The sequence below is a fragment of the Diuraphis noxia genome, unplaced genomic scaffold (genome assembly GCF_037042655.1).
Source record: "Diuraphis noxia isolate RWA-SAM2 unplaced genomic scaffold, SU_Dnox_SAM2 contig0012, whole genome shotgun sequence".
Classification (NCBI taxonomy): domain Eukaryota; kingdom Metazoa; phylum Arthropoda; class Insecta; order Hemiptera; family Aphididae; genus Diuraphis; species Diuraphis noxia.
Window position 1 is genome coordinate 1,846,837 of NW_028301722.1, and position 15,322 is coordinate 1,862,158.

The 15,322-nt window shown below is 26.0% G+C and overlaps 5 protein-coding genes and 1 pseudogene across 5 annotated transcripts; 3 read left to right on the plus strand and 3 right to left on the minus strand.

Annotated features, from left to right (window-relative positions):
- Window positions 1–1,404: 1,404 nt before the first annotated feature.
- Window positions 1,405–6,156, minus strand: LOC149054080 (uncharacterized; annotated as a pseudogene).
- A 329-nt stretch (window positions 6,157–6,485) lies between these two features.
- On the plus strand, window positions 6,486–7,868 carry LOC149054081 (uncharacterized). Its single transcript, XM_089230646.1, has 4 exons — window positions 6,486–6,956; window positions 7,139–7,273; window positions 7,345–7,541; window positions 7,648–7,868. Exons 1-4 carry the CDS (start codon window positions 6,918–6,920, stop codon window positions 7,802–7,804), a joined length of 528 nt encoding a protein of 175 aa, XP_089086772.1. The 5' UTR covers window positions 6,486–6,917; the 3' UTR covers window positions 7,805–7,868.
- Window positions 7,869–8,660: 792 nt separating this feature from the next.
- Window positions 8,661–11,744, plus strand: LOC149054082 (uncharacterized). Its single transcript, XM_089230655.1, has one exon. The coding sequence runs from the start codon at window positions 8,713–8,715 to the stop codon at window positions 10,966–10,968; it is 2,256 nt and encodes a 751-aa protein (XP_089086781.1). The 5' UTR covers window positions 8,661–8,712; the 3' UTR covers window positions 10,969–11,744.
- Window positions 11,745–11,959: 215 nt separating this feature from the next.
- Window positions 11,960–13,039, minus strand: LOC149054083 (uncharacterized). The gene has a single exon (XM_089230656.1). The coding sequence runs from the start codon at window positions 13,037–13,039 to the stop codon at window positions 12,029–12,031; it is 1,011 nt and encodes a 336-aa protein (XP_089086782.1). The 3' UTR covers window positions 11,960–12,028.
- Window positions 13,040–13,187: 148 nt separating this feature from the next.
- LOC149054084 (uncharacterized) lies at window positions 13,188–13,830 on the minus strand. Its single transcript, XM_089230659.1, has 3 exons — window positions 13,698–13,830; window positions 13,366–13,541; window positions 13,188–13,280 (listed from the first exon to the last, which is right to left on the minus strand). The coding sequence occupies exons 1-3, from the start codon at window positions 13,828–13,830 to the stop codon at window positions 13,188–13,190; spliced, it is 402 nt and encodes a 133-aa protein (XP_089086785.1).
- Window positions 13,583–14,522, plus strand: LOC149054085 (uncharacterized). The gene has a single exon (XM_089230658.1). The coding sequence runs from the start codon at window positions 13,876–13,878 to the stop codon at window positions 14,512–14,514; it is 639 nt and encodes a 212-aa protein (XP_089086784.1). The 5' UTR covers window positions 13,583–13,875; the 3' UTR covers window positions 14,515–14,522.
- The last annotated feature ends 800 nt before the right edge of the window (window positions 14,523–15,322 follow it).

Sequence of the window (15,322 nt, forward strand, 5' to 3'; positions counted from 1 at the left end):
AAAAAAATAAATTTAATATACAACAAATACACAGGTATAAGTAATAGATGATGTGTGTACCTATATTTTTAAACTTCATGAATATCATAGTATAATATTCAATATTTACATAAAAATATCTCAATTTGAGCTATTGATTAACAACTTCCAAAAATTTTTTTCAAACTCGTTTTTAGCTTCAACTCTCATAGTTGTACACAATTCAATGTATGATGCCATCCATTTGCTTTGTGAAAAGCTAATAGCTCGATGAATTTTCGTCACTTTAATACCGTTTAAAATCGCCTGTTTTAAGTTTTTATAATGTACTATATAGTTTTTTTTTGATGATAATGTAGTAAGCAATTTCTTAGCTTTAGAATTAGGAGGACACTCATTAATGGGTAAAAATGGGAAATCATTATGACTTTTATGTAAATACTTAGGGTACTCGATATCAACTTCTAATATATACCCAACTTCTGAATCATCGGCAATTTTAGTGACATCGATATTGAGATCATTAACCCACTCAAAATCTTTGAAAGGCAATTCTGTTAACATAGATTTACCATACAAATTTACACAGTCAAGATATGTAATCCATGTGATTGGTTCATTCGAATTATAGTCCAGTCCTTCAATATTTGGTATATTTGCTTTAACATATCTTTTAGTTGATTGACAAATGCCCCCCCGGATTGAGTTTTCAAAAAAGAGGAGCATGTTGTAATCCTTTAACCTTTCCAATTTTACCTTAGTGTACTTAAGCATACAATCAAAAGCAAATCCAGGAGCAGTCATGTAATGAGCAGGATCTAATCTGAGAGTAGATAAACATAAGTCTCTAAAATTTTCAAACACGTCAGCCAGTATGGTAACGTCAGTCTTTAAATAAAGATCGCTATACTCACCTAAAGTCTTTATATCGAATGTTCGCCATATATTTTTAGCATGCATATAATCTTTATCGCTTATTTTTTCGTCTGTCAAAGAGTTATAAAATTCAGACTTTGATGGTAAGAAAGTATCATCTAATTTACTCCAACTATCGACATATTCATAAGGGAAGATTCCTTTTTGAGTGACTAGATCTAATGCTTTCATGGAAAAATTTTTAAGAGTTTCTCTAAACCTCAACTTATCTTCAGATAAATTTAATGCAAGTTTACTTAATGATTCGCTCATGAAACGGAATGTATCGACAAATTTAATACTAAATCTATGTGCGATTTCTTTACTAAAGGATATATATTTTTCTGACGAATTAGGAATAACGTGAATATCTTTATCATTACAACCAAGTTCCCGAATTATGAAATGACTATCGTACGATAAATTATGGAAGAAAATTGGTACGAATGAGGGGTTAATTATTTCAAAATTACATTGAAGACAAAGACATTGTCTATATTTACCAGTAAAATGACAGTGATCTCGAACTTTAATTAAATTATTATTTTTAAAATGTCTCGAACATTTTCCACAAAACTTAGTATTTTTAAAATTACTTTCTTCTTCTTTAGTTAATTTATTCATCGGTTTATTTGTTTGATAAATTTTATTAATATTATTTCCAATAACAATCATATTTTCCATAAATTTTTTTGCAGCATTTTCACCTCTATAAATTACCACCTTTCTCGGAATTTTGAACTGTTTTACTAGTTCTTTTGATATAACATCATAGTTAACTTTGACATAAAACCCATAGCTCATAATTTCATGTAAATGTGTAGCATAAGTTTTAGATTTTTCGTAACTATTAAATTCACTAGACTTATTTTTAGGAGTTAAAATACATTCAAAATCTGCATAAATAACAATTGGTATTCTCTGTGTATTTTTATAGTTTTTAAAATAAATAAAATCATCATCCCCCTTTTCAAACATTATTGGTCTCCCTAATTGGTTCTTTCTACAATTATGCTGGTGTTCACTCAACCCTTTCTTACCCCAAAGTTTGCTTTTACATGGCTTTTCACTAAAAGTAGTAAAACATCTTTTACAGATAATTAATCTGGAACAGTTTTTAGTTTTCTGACTTCTAATAAATCTTGAAAAATTTTTTATATAACAATAGTGTGATGTGTTATTATTATTAAACAAAAGTAGATCAAAATGTTTTTTTCTTTCAGTATTACAAATATATAGAGGGAAAATATGTTTTTTATCATTTAAACTATAAATATTAATTGATACATTATTTATACGTTCAAATTTTTTTATCTGACTGATTGGTGTAGGAAAATCTATACATTTAAAATCTAAGCCACTTTTTTTTTCTAACATTTCAAAATATTTCTTATTAAAATAAGTTTTATTTGAACGATTGTCAAACTTTGATAGTATTGAATATTTAAAACATTTAACATCATTATTTTTTACATTTATGACTGCTCTTTTATCTTTGATATATTCAGGAAGATCTAGATACGTTCCTCCTCTGAGAGGATTTACTATATTAATTCTCAATTGTAATGCATCTATTGTTTTAAGTGACCAGCCAGAAGCTTTTGCTAAAAAATCATCTTCTTCACTTAATAATTTATTGAACATCCCATTCAGTAATTTATTAAAATCAGAGGAATTACATGCAAGTGTATTAGAGGTTTTAAATGCTATATCCTGTACTTCTTGTGTGATAATTCGTTCATATACACTATCTACATATAAATTAAATTTTATAGATGTTTGTAGACATGATTCCTTTAACTTTGGAATTATTTTGTCTAAAGTATAGTTAAAAAAAAGTGTGTAGTCTAAAAATTTTAAATTATTCTTAACTATAAAAGTTTTTGAACATTTTTTAAATCTTTCAATTTCAAATATTCCTTCATCAGCATATGTCATTCGCTGACGTTTTGTCACCATTTTTCTTTTCATAATTAAGCTGAAAATAAATTAAATGAAAAAAAAAATATAATAAACAATAATAATATTGTAATCACTTTATTATTTTTTATAGTATAAATCATACAATATTCAGCAAACCTAAGCAACTAGTTTAAAAAAAAAGAAATTAAAAACTTAATTATTATTTAATAAATCATATAGGTATGATAAATGCAATATACAACTTTGTTGGCATCGATAACCTATATGATTAGATTCATCGTAATCACCTTTAATTTCTTTTTTTTTTTTTAATAAATTTTCCCTAGTCGACTTCAGGTTTGTTTTTTTGATTTTAATATTAATATCGTTAATCATTTTTTTAAATTTTTTTTCTTCTCTTTCACCATATTTCTGATTTTCCACCTGTTGTTTCAACACTTCATTAATTTCTGTTTTGATGTATGATGTCATGTTTCTGCAAATTATATAGATATTTGCAAACTATCTGCTAGTAATAAAATATTAAAATAGTAACACACATCATCATTAAATAATAATTGTTTTTATTTTTACAAGCAAAAAAACATAGCTATAAACATTAAATTAAAATCATAATTTCTTAGAAAAGTAAATGTCATGAAATGTTTGACAACGTATCATCATATCCATACTATATCTTTCTCCATAACAGATTTCCATTTTTCTAACATAATCAATATATTTATTATCATATTTATTAAATATTTCTCTTTTTTCTTTTAAAGAAAACAATTTATCTCTTAATTTATTGATTTCAAATTCATTTGATGATGAACATATCCTGATTAAATAAATGTTATGTTTTATTTCTTTAATTTTTTTTATTAATTTCTTTCGTTTCTAATAGTTTTTATTTTTACAAGCAAAAAAACATAGCTATAAACATTAAATTAAAATCATAATTTCTTAGAAAAGTAAATGTCATGAAATGTTTGACAACGTATCATCATATCCATACTATATCTTTCTCCATAACAGATTTCCATTTTTCTAACATAATCAATATATTTATTACCATATTTATTAAATATTTCTCTTTTTTTTTCTTTTAAAGAAAACAATTTATCTCTTAATTTATTGATTTCAAATTCATTTGATGATGAACATATCCTGATTAAATAAATGTTATGTTTTATTTCTTTAATTTTTTTATTAATTTCTTTCGTTTCTAATATATTATTTTTATTATCTTCAATATTCCCTAATCTTAATGATTCCATGGTTTGTAAATTATATTGATATTTATTCATAAGTTCATCTTTGTTTTTTGAATCCATTGTCTGTAATATTATTTCAAATTCATTAATGTTAATACACAGTATGTTAAATCATAGAAACATAGACGGAAAAATCTAATTATAAAATATGTTAAACAACTGTATTGTATATAATATAATTTTTATCTGAATTAAATTAACTTTATAAAAATAAAAAATTAAGTTTAAAAATGTAGGTACACATATTATATATAACTGCGTATTTGTTGTGTACTAAATTTATTTTTCTCCTGTCTAATGTTAAATGAATACATACAATTTGTCATAGATAGATATATTTTTTTATATCTAATAGCAGCCAGTCTTATTGAATACTTATTAGAATTAGAATATTATACTACCTATTTAAATTATTAAAAGTTAACTCAAATTGAGATATTTTTATGTAAATATTGAATATTATACTATAAAGTTTAAAAAATATAGGTACACACATCATATATTACTTAAACCTGTGTATTTGCTGTATAATAAATTTATTTATTTTTCCCTTGAATAATGTTAAATGAATACATAAAATTTAATAAAGATAGATGGAAAAAATGTAATAAAATATATTAACCAACTGTATTGTACACAATTTAATTTTTATCTAAATTAAATGGACTTTATAAAAATATTATCATGAAGTTTAAAAATGTAGGTACACAAATATATATTACTTATAACTGTATACTTGTTATATACTAAATTTATTTTTTCCCTTGAATAATTTAAATGAATACCTACAATTTAATATAGAAAAACTGTAATAATCTAATATATTATTAATCAACTGTATTGTATGTAATTTAATTTTTATCTAAATTAAATGAACTTTATAAAAAGATATAATCATGAAGATTAAAATGTAGGTACACATATTAATATATATTACTTATAACTGTGTATTTGTTGTATACTAAATTTATTTTTTCTCCTGTCTAATGTTAAATGAATACATACAATTTGTTATAGATAACTATATTTTTTATATCTAATAGCAGACAGTCTTATTGAATACTTATTAGAATTAGAATATTATACTACCTATTTCAATTATAAAAACTTAGCTCAAATTGAGATATTTTTATGTAAATATTGAATATTATACTATGATATTCATGAAGTTTAAAAATATAGGTACACACATCATCTATTACTTATACCTGTGTATTTGTTGTATATTAAATTTATTTTTTTCCTTTGAATAATTTTAAATGAATACCTACAATTTAATATAGAAAAAAAATGTAATAAAATATATTAACCAACTGTATTGTAAATAATTTAATTTTTATCTAAATTAAATGAACTTTATAAAAACATAATCATGAAGATTAAAATATAGGAACACATATCATATATTACTATAACTGTGTTCAATGTTAAATGAATACATACAATTCATTATAGATAGACATATTTTTTATATCTAATAGCAGACAGTCTTATTGAATTCTTATTAGAATAAGAATATTATACTACTTATTTCAATTATAAAAACTTAGCTCAAATTGTAATATTTTTATGTAAATATTGAATATTATACTATGATAATATAACATTTTTTTATATTATTGATATCAAATATTATAAAATAATAAATATTGCGTTCGGTGATAATATTAAGCGGTGATAGTGCTAACTGTTCTATGGTGATAGAGACGGTATATATTTTTAAGGTTATGTTCGTTAATAGTAGATTGCTGATGTGTAATAAAATGTAATTACTATCTTATAAATATGATGTTAACATTTTATCATATAATATATAAACATAGATAATATTATCATAAAACTATATTATTATAATGATGATGTGTTTAAATCATTGTTATTCTGTTTCTAGTTTTTTTTAAAAATAGGAGTAAAGATTAAAAGTTTTAATAAAATAATAAAATAGGTACTTACATAGTTAGTGTTGAAGTATTCTAAGTCTGACTGTTGACTGTTTTCTGAGTCTGGCTGACGGTTGCTATTGTTGTTGAAGATGTTTTACGTTTTTGATGGTCTGTTCTGATGTAACTGTTTTGCTGGAGAGTCGAGGATGGTTGCTGTTCTGTAGCTTCTTGGTCTGTTAGAGCTGCTGGTGAACTGATGACTTTATGTTTAAAAATTCGGTGTTTTATACTAGAGTTTAACCCTCTCTTTGAACATTGAGTATTAGGTACCTCTCATAATCCTGAGATGATTGTACATTATATTACTTAATACCATTCTCTTTTGTCCATGTAAGAACATGTTTGTAGTCTTTCATGCAAATTCTTATTACATTATTATATGAGAAGTCTATTTGAATATATACATTCTAATTTATTTTAAATTATATTTGATATTTTAACCAGTTCATATAATGTCTTGTTCATATATAATCATTTTTTTTTTGGAAATGTTTTTTCAGGTCATTGCTATTAACCTTTAACGTTTTTATATCTGAAATCCGGTTCATACTAATTATTTTTTTGATTCTAATAAATGTTAATATTATATACATATATTATACTATTATTGCTTATATTACATATTTGTTGAAAAGTCTTTTGAGGTCATTAACGTTGTTATATCAAATCTGATTTTCAAGGCGGGTGATTATTTTAGATCCTGTTTCTTTAATAATTCATATAATGCCACTTGTGTTCATGTAAAACAAGTTTGTAGAAAGGTTTTTCAAGTCATTGCTATTAACATTAGCATTTTACATATATAAATTATTGTGGTAGTGGCTAATATCTGTGTATAAAAGCCAATGTAAAACCATTAACGTTCATCAGTCCTCAACACAGTCTACAACGCAGCTCAAAAATGTCTTATAGAACATCAATTATTTCTTCAGAATCAGAGGTAAGTAAAGTTTTTTTAAAAACCAAATAACAAATTGGAGGTCAGTCGTAACACTACTCAACGTTATGGTTATAATTATTAAGAAACATAAAAAAATAAAATATGTTTCTTTTAGATATCAGTTATAAAACCACTTGTACATTTTTAAATAAAAAAAAAAATATTATTTTTATGATCCATAGAATGAACATTTCAGTGAATCCGTTGACTCTAAAGTTAAACCGTTAGCATCAACATCTAAAACAAAAACCACTTTAAAACGTGGTGTTGAGAAGACGAATGAAAAAAAATCTACAAATAAGAAGCAGATGAAAATGGTTAGTTAAATTATTTTTTATTATAAATAAAATATATATATATATATATAAATTATATTTTTCATTTATAGAATGCATCATACAGAGACAATGTTGGTGATCGTTTAAGATCAGAAGAATATGATGAGGAAGTTTTCAATTCGCTAACTTTTCGACAAGGTGACGGTTTAATTACGATAAAAACTACATTTGAGGAGAAGCCAACAGATTACTGGGTGATAACACATTATAAATGTTCAAATATTGAAAATGTTCCGGTTAAGGATAGGTAAATAATTTATAATTAATTTACCTTTTTTAAACTATTGTTAATCTTTTTCAATAGGTATTTTTATTATCACTTCATTTCATGATTTAAAAAATAATAATTATAGGTGGAAGTTTAGTGAAGCTGGTGTTAAGTTGTATACAAGCGAAAAGTCAAAAGACCAGACATTGAATGTAAGCTTGAATCAGACCATGCAGTCAATATTTGACACGATGCTACAAGACCCAGGACGTCGTACAATCAAAAGTAAAATAATAGGCTAATTATTATATGTTTTTTTAAAAAATGAGTTTTTTATTGAATAAACAATACAATATATTATATAAATATTTGTTTATTTTATACTATTAAATCCTGAAGTATTAAGTCTGACATTGTATTAAAATGGTATTGTAATATTTCATATAGGAATGATGTGTCATCGTTTTGCAGATGAGTGTAATAACTAAAATCATAGTTTTGTATATACTGGTTTGTGAATTCATTTCTCTGACAACTGATAGGTAGACCACGGACGTCGTTTTTTATTAGATCGTAAGCTGTGTTAAATGTAGCTTGGTAACTTGGTAGACGTTTCTGTTTTTCTGCAATGTAGAGATCTACACAATGTTGAAGCTGTTTAAGTCTACATAAATCTATATGTGATAAAGTGATATAATCATCATTGATATGTAAAGTAATTGAACTCTGCTTAACATTAGTTGAATATGTAAAGTTATCAGATATTTTTGTTCGTCTACATCTGGTGTGTAAATTATTAGTAATTGAAATGTAATTAGATTCAGACATGAGTGTAAACCATTGTTCTAAGTTTAAAGTAATTATCTTCTTTGATAATTTACATTCTAATAACACAATAATCGAAATTTGTTTATTAATTAATAAACCGACTGTAACGCTCTTCTTACTATACGGACGAATGTCGAAGGTTGATTTTGATACGATTATAGGTAGAACCATGATGAATAATATTTATAGTAATGTTTCAGACTATCAATATGAAAAAATCTAGTATAATGTAACTGATGGAACATATACTTTGAACTGAGGTTTTTTTTCATCAGTAAACATATTATATACTAAATCTGTTGTAAAAAAAAAATGGTAAAAACAGTTCAAAATTCCGAGAAAGGTGGTAATTTATAGAGGTGAAAATGCTGCAAAAAAATTTATGGAAAATATGATTGTTATTGGAAATAATATTAATAAAATTTATCAAACAAATAAACCGATGAATAAATTAACTAAAGAAGAAGAAAGTAATTTTAAAAATACTAAGTTTTGTGGAAAATGTTCGAGACATTTTAAAAATAATAATTTAATTAAAGTTCGAGATCACTGTCATTTTACTGGTAAATATAGACAATGTCTTTGTCTTCAATGTAATTTTGAAATAATTAACCCCTCATTCGTACCAATTTTCTTCCATAATTTATCGTACGATAGTCATTTCATAATTCGGGAACTTGGTTGTAATGATAAAGATATTCACGTTATTCCTAATTCGTCAGAAAAATATATATCCTTTAGTAAAGAAATCGCACATAGATTTAGTATTAAATTTGTCGATACATTCCGTTTCATGAGCGAATCATTAAGTAAACTTGCATTAAATTTATCTGAAGATAAGTTGAGGTTTAGAGAAACTCTTAAAAATTTTTCCATGAAAGCATTAGATCTAGTCACTCAAAAAGGAATCTTCCCTTATGAATATGTCGATAGTTGGAGTAAATTAGATGATACTTTCTTACCATCAAAGTCTGAATTTTATAACTCTTTGACAGACGAAAAAATAAGCGATAAAGATTATATGCATGCTAAAAATATATGGCGAACATTCGATATAAAGACTTTAGGTGAGTATAGCGATCTTTATTTAAAGACTGACGTTACCATACTGGCTGACGTGTTTGAAAATTTTAGAGACTTATGTTTATCTACTCTCAGATTAGATCCTGCTCATTACATGACTGCTCCTGGATTTGCTTTTGATTGTATGCTTAAGTACACTAAGGTAAAATTGGAAAGGTTAAAGGATTACAACATGCTCCTCTTTTTTGAAAACTCAATCCGGGGGGGCATTTGTCAATCAACTAAAAGATATGTTAAAGCAAATATACCAAATATTGAAGGACTGGACTATAATTCGAATGAACCAATCACATGGATTACATATCTTGACTGTGTAAATTTGTATGGTAAATCTATGTTAACAGAATTGCCTTTCAAAGATTTTGAGTGGGTTAATGATCTCAATATCGATGTCACTAAAATTGCCGATGATTCAGAAGTTGGGTATATATTAGAAGTTGATATCGAGTACCCTAAGTATTTACATAAAAGTCATAATGATTTCCCATTTTTACCCATTAATGAGTGTCCTCCTAATTCTAAAGCTAAGAAATTGCTTACTACATTATCATCAAAAAAAAACTATATAGTACATTATAAAAACTTAAAACAGGCGATTTTAAACGGTATTAAAGTGACGAAAATTCATCGAGCTATTAGCTTTTCACAAAGCAAATGGATGGCATCATACATTGAATTGTGTACAACTATGAGAGTTGAAGCTAAAAACGAGTTTGAAAAAAATTTTTGGAAGTTGTTAATCAATAGCGTTTTCGGTAAATGTATGGAAAATGTTCGCGCAAGAACTTCTATAAAACTTGTTTCATCAGCAAAAAAAGCTAGGAAATTAATGGTTAAAACTAATTTTAAAGACAGAACTATATACACTGAGAATCTTATGGCTATTCATCAGCGTAAGGAAATCATTAAATTTGACAAGGCAATTTATGTAGGATTCGCAATTTTAGATGTTTCAAAAACATTTATGTATGACTTTCATTATAATGTAATGAAAAAAAAATATGGTGCTAAAATTAGTTCTTTGTATTCAGATACTGATTCGTTGGTATACGCTATCCAAACAACAAATTTTTTCGATGATTTAAAAAATAGTTTACTACCATATTTTGATACATCTAATTATCCTAAAGACCATTATTGTTTCAGTGAGACACATAAAAATCAACCAGGATATTTTAAGGATGAAATGAAAGGAATAATTCTAAAAGAATTTGTCTCATTAAGACCGAAATTATATGCGTATAAAACTGTACATAGTGTTGAGGAAAAAAAAGCAAAAGGTGTAAAAAAGTATATAATTAAAAATCACATGAAATTTGAAAATTACATGGATATATTAAATGCATTTATAAACCATATAACTGTTGAGGATAAACAAACTCATAGAAAAATGAATTTTATTCAATCCAATAAACATATTGTCCATTCGAAAACTATGACTAAGCTTGTTCTTAGTGCTAACGATGATAAACGTTATATAATGGATGATGGGATTAATACATTGGCTTATGGCCACTATAAATTAAAAAACTTTATATATCCGCAATCGAAATAAACAAAAAGCGCTATCTATCAGTATTATATAATGTTTTAATTGTTAAATGTTTCATGTAAATAAACAAATTTTTATTGTTATCAAAGAAAAACAGTAAAAAGGTAAAATATAATAATATGATAAAAATAATATAATATAAAATTTTATTTTAATATATCTGACAACGTTATCCATGAATTATAACTTGTATCAAAACCTAACCACTTGACAAACATTTTATTCCCAACTTTTTTTATAACACGTTCAACAAGAAAGGTGTTTGGAAAATCAGTTAATTTAATTTCTTGTTCATAAAAACCACCTAAGATTATATTGTTCGATTCATCTTTTAATTGATACGTTACTGGATTTGTATGTAAAATTTTTGAAATTGTAAATATTTCTGTCGTCCAATTTGGTGTGTATCCCTTATCAAATATATGTTTATATTTAGATATTCTTACTTTGTCATTAATTTTAAATTTTGGTTTGTATAATGTTTTGATATTTGTATGTGTGTTAAGTTTAATTTTGTTTGCATCCATTCGAGCTTCACTTGGTGTACATTTAATTGTTCTATGTTTTGTATTATTATAGTTTTGTATAATTTTTGATATTGTATTATACCAATTCCATGTACCTGTTGCAGTAAAATGTTTATATATTTTATTTTTAAGAGTTTGTATTACACGTTCACAAATTGAACACTTAATGACACTGAATGAACTATAATGTTTAATTTTATATTTTTTCATTAAATCTTGAAATTGATTATTATAAAATTCTGTACCATTATCTGTCTGTAACAATTTTGGATTAGCTTTTTTCAATATATTAAACATAGCTTTTGTACATTCCTCCGCTGTTTTATTTTTCAATGCTTCTACCCATACATACTTGGTAAATGTATCAATTATGATTAAAATGAATTTAAAACCTTTATTTTGTCTAGAATGTGACTGCATGTCTATTAAATCAGCTTGCCAGAGATCATCTTTAAACCGTGTAACTACGCTACGTCTAGGAAATATTTTTCTCGCTGGTCGATGTAGCTCATTAGCTATATTCTCTAAGGTTGTCATTATACTATAATATTCCTCTCACGTAATTCTTCTAAAATAGATATGATTTCATTACTAACGCCAGTATTACCAACTCTTTGTGATGATGTTAAAAGATTTAATCTAGTTACTAATTCATTTGGATCATCATAATAAACTAACTGTGTTTGAGGTATTACATCTTTATATAAACCAGAACCTTTCTTAGCATGTGGTGATGCAGTAAAATTAAACATATTTTCAACTGGAGGATCTACAGACATAGAACTGTTTGCTGTAGGGTTAAAATCAAATGGTTCATTTGTTATGGTTGTATTATTATGAACGTTACTACGTTTAGCACTCGAACTAGATAAATGTTCGTTTAATTGTTTAAAGCTTATCCGAGGAGCTCTAGAGTTATTAATTTTAACTATTTCTTCGTTTAACTGTTTTTCTTCATTTTTCATTCTTTCGTAGAGAGGTTTTACAACGGTCGCCCATTTATGAAACTTTGAGGTTTTTGGTTTCCCATCCGCTTTTAAATGAACTCGAGAAGTTTTCAAAATATCGTAATAAGATTCCATATCTTGTATAGTTGTATTTTTTGGTTCTTTCTCACATAATAAAGACTGTAGTCCTAATGTCCATGGATAGTATTTATTAAGCAGCTGTAAGTTACCATGGCTAAAAGTTACAGAGTAATCTCCTATTTTGTAAGAATCACTAGTTCTATCATAATGTAAACCATAAGATTTATCATAACGTTGTGATTTAGGACGTTCAAAAAAATTTACAAATGTCGAATTTAATTCATCATCTTCATTTTCTCCACTAGTGTATGAGGTTTCTGCATTTTTATAATCAGCTAGTTGTAAGTTACACGATGTATTTTTTTCTATTTTTGTACTGAGTGGTTCAGTTATTGGTTTAAATGCTTCACGGAAATAGTTATCTGAATCTATAATACCACGTTTCATTTCCATTATTTTTCGTTTAATATTTTTTTTTGATATTATTAAATTTTTCAGCAAAACTTTTTCTTTGTTCATAGTAAATAATAAACTCAATATTACTGTATCGTATGACCACTGGCAAGACTATGTAGATAATAACAATGTTACATTATATATATATTATATATATATAATTATTTTATTTTAATAAACGTATGAAAACCACATCTATATCTTCCTTCATTCATTTCTCGAGTTTTATCAATAACCATAAACCCATAATCACTTTGATTCCAACATAAATGAGAAATTTTCCGAAATTCTGAGAAATCCATATCTGTCGACGAATGATCATTGAATATATGACGTAAATTCATGTCATCTTGTTTCAGAATTATTAAAAAGTTTGAGTTATCTCTTACCAACTGTTTTGGTATTTTAGAATATGTTTGTGCTAAATAAAATACGGAGCTAGCACCTGAATGTCTACAGATGCTAAAGTATTCTCTAATAACAGACTGTGAGTCACATATTACATCATCAAAAATTATAATAGAATTTTTCTTAGTTAAGTTAGGTTTTATAACTTTATCTGCGTTTGTAAATATGAACAAATTAGCACCTTGTATATCATCCATTATTTTTTTTAACAAAACATATTTTTCTTGATTAGAGGTTTTAGAGTATAAATAAATATTTTCAAATCTTAACCCGTTTTCATGTGTGATTAGATTGTACATTATATTTGTTTTACCCGATCCACTAGGACCAACTAATATAGCACGTATAGTATCAGGTAATAACGAACCATGTCTTGATGGTTTTTTCGATATTTGTACATCTACGTTTATTATTTCTAATTTATCTTTCTGTTCAATTAAATCCATTTTCTTATAAATACTCAAAGATTTTTATTTTATATTCAGTTATTGATGATGCGTTCAACTCGAAAGTGTAAATCGAAAAAGACTGGTAAAGGTATTGTAAACTCTCTTATAAATAGTCTTCCGTTTGAATCTCATGTTCCAGGTTATCAGTTTTGTGGGCCAGGTACAAAATTAAAAAAAAGATTAAATCGTGGTGACATAGGAATAAATCCATTGGATACTGCTTGTCGTGATCACGATATTGCGTATGCATCTAGTAAAAATTTAAACGATAGACATAAAGCTGATGAAGTGTTAGAAAATCGTGCTTGGGAAAGATTTAAAGCTATAGATACTCCTAAAAAGGAGAAAATTGTTGCGTATGCAGTAACAAACGCGATGAAAGCTAAAAGAAAAATAGGAATGGGTTATAAAAAGAAACGTGCTACAAAAATAAAAAATCTTATGATAGCAGTAAAGAAAAAAAGAATGTCTAAGAAAAAAAATGGTAGCAAAAGACTGATTTTACCACCGAGACAAACAGGAGGTGTAATTCCCTTAATACCTATATTTGCGGGATTGTCAGCACTTGGTAGCTTAATGTCTGGAGGTGCTAGTGTGTATAATGCAATTCAAAATTCAAAAAGAAAAAAAGGTAGTGGTTTAAATTTAAACAAAAACAAGGTATGGAAAAAAAACTGTTAAATACGCTACCTAACAGACCGCTTTCGTCAGAAGATATTATAAAATGTATAACAAAGTTGAAAATCAATCATTTCCGTGGAGTGTTTTCACGTGATAACTTACCTAAAAAACCGTATGTAAATGAATGTGGTATTTTAAACTTAGATATATCTTCAGGTAATGGAAGTCATTGGGTAGCGTTTCATAAAAATAAAGATAAAGTAGTATATTTTGATAGCTTTGGTGATTTACCTCCACCAATTGAATTACAACACTATTTTAAAGAGTATAAAATAATATATAATTATTCTAACTATCAAGATTTCAATTCATTCAACTGTGGACATTTATGTCTTGAATTTTTATTATGCATGAATCTGTTACATTAAGTTTGACTGGAAACACAACTTTATTATCCACGAATTATTTCCCACCTCTTAACGTTTACGAGGATTCGGAAATAGCTTTGTTATATTTGAAAACACGAAATTTATTTCCAAACATAAATTTAACTAATAACCGACTGGAGATAGATGTAATTCCGTCATTAAATCATGCGCATAAACAAAAAACGTTTATATGTATTTTGGAAGAAGGATGTTATGAAATTGAAGATATTAACAACAAAATTAAGAAAGAGTTATATCACTTCAATAATGAATGGGGAACACAGCTAACATTCAACGTATCTATTGATCACGTCGATTTTAGAACATACATTAAATGCAATGGAAGACTAAAGTTAAATGTTCCAAACAGTATAGCATCTGTTTTTGGATTTGAAAAGAGAACCTATGGACCATTACATGAAGATCTTCGTTCGGGAAAA

Bases quoted from the DNA above. Each gene is read 5' to 3' on its own strand.
- LOC149054081 (XM_089230646.1), top strand. From the start codon at position 6,918: ATGTCTTATAGAACATCAATTATTTCTTCAGAATCAGAG. The intron at 6,957-7,138 runs GTAAGTAAAGTT...TATGATCCATAG, and splicing joins TTATTTCTTCAGAATCAGAG to AATGAACATTTCAGTGAATC. The intron at 7,542-7,647 runs GTAAATAATTTA...TAATAATTATAG, and splicing joins AATGTTCCGGTTAAGGATAG to GTGGAAGTTTAGTGAAGCTG.
- LOC149054082 (XM_089230655.1), top strand. From the start codon at position 8,713: ATGGAAAATATGATTGTTATTGGAAATAATATTAATAAAATTTATCAA.
- LOC149054083 (XM_089230656.1), bottom strand. From the start codon at position 13,039: ATGAACAAAGAAAAAGTTTTGCTGAAAAATTTAATAATATCAAAAAAA.
- LOC149054084 (XM_089230659.1), bottom strand. From the start codon at position 13,830: ATGGATTTAATTGAACAGAAAGATAAATTAGAAATAATAAACGTAGAT. The intron at 13,542-13,697 runs GTAAAACAAATA...TCATATTTACAA, and splicing joins AGTTGGTCCTAGTGGATCGG to ACGCAGATAAAGTTATAAAA. The intron at 13,281-13,365 runs GTAAGAGATAAC...ATTCGTCGACAG, and splicing joins CTAAAATACCAAAACAGTTG to ATATGGATTTCTCAGAATTT.
- LOC149054085 (XM_089230658.1), top strand. From the start codon at position 13,876: ATGATGCGTTCAACTCGAAAGTGTAAATCGAAAAAGACTGGTAAAGGT.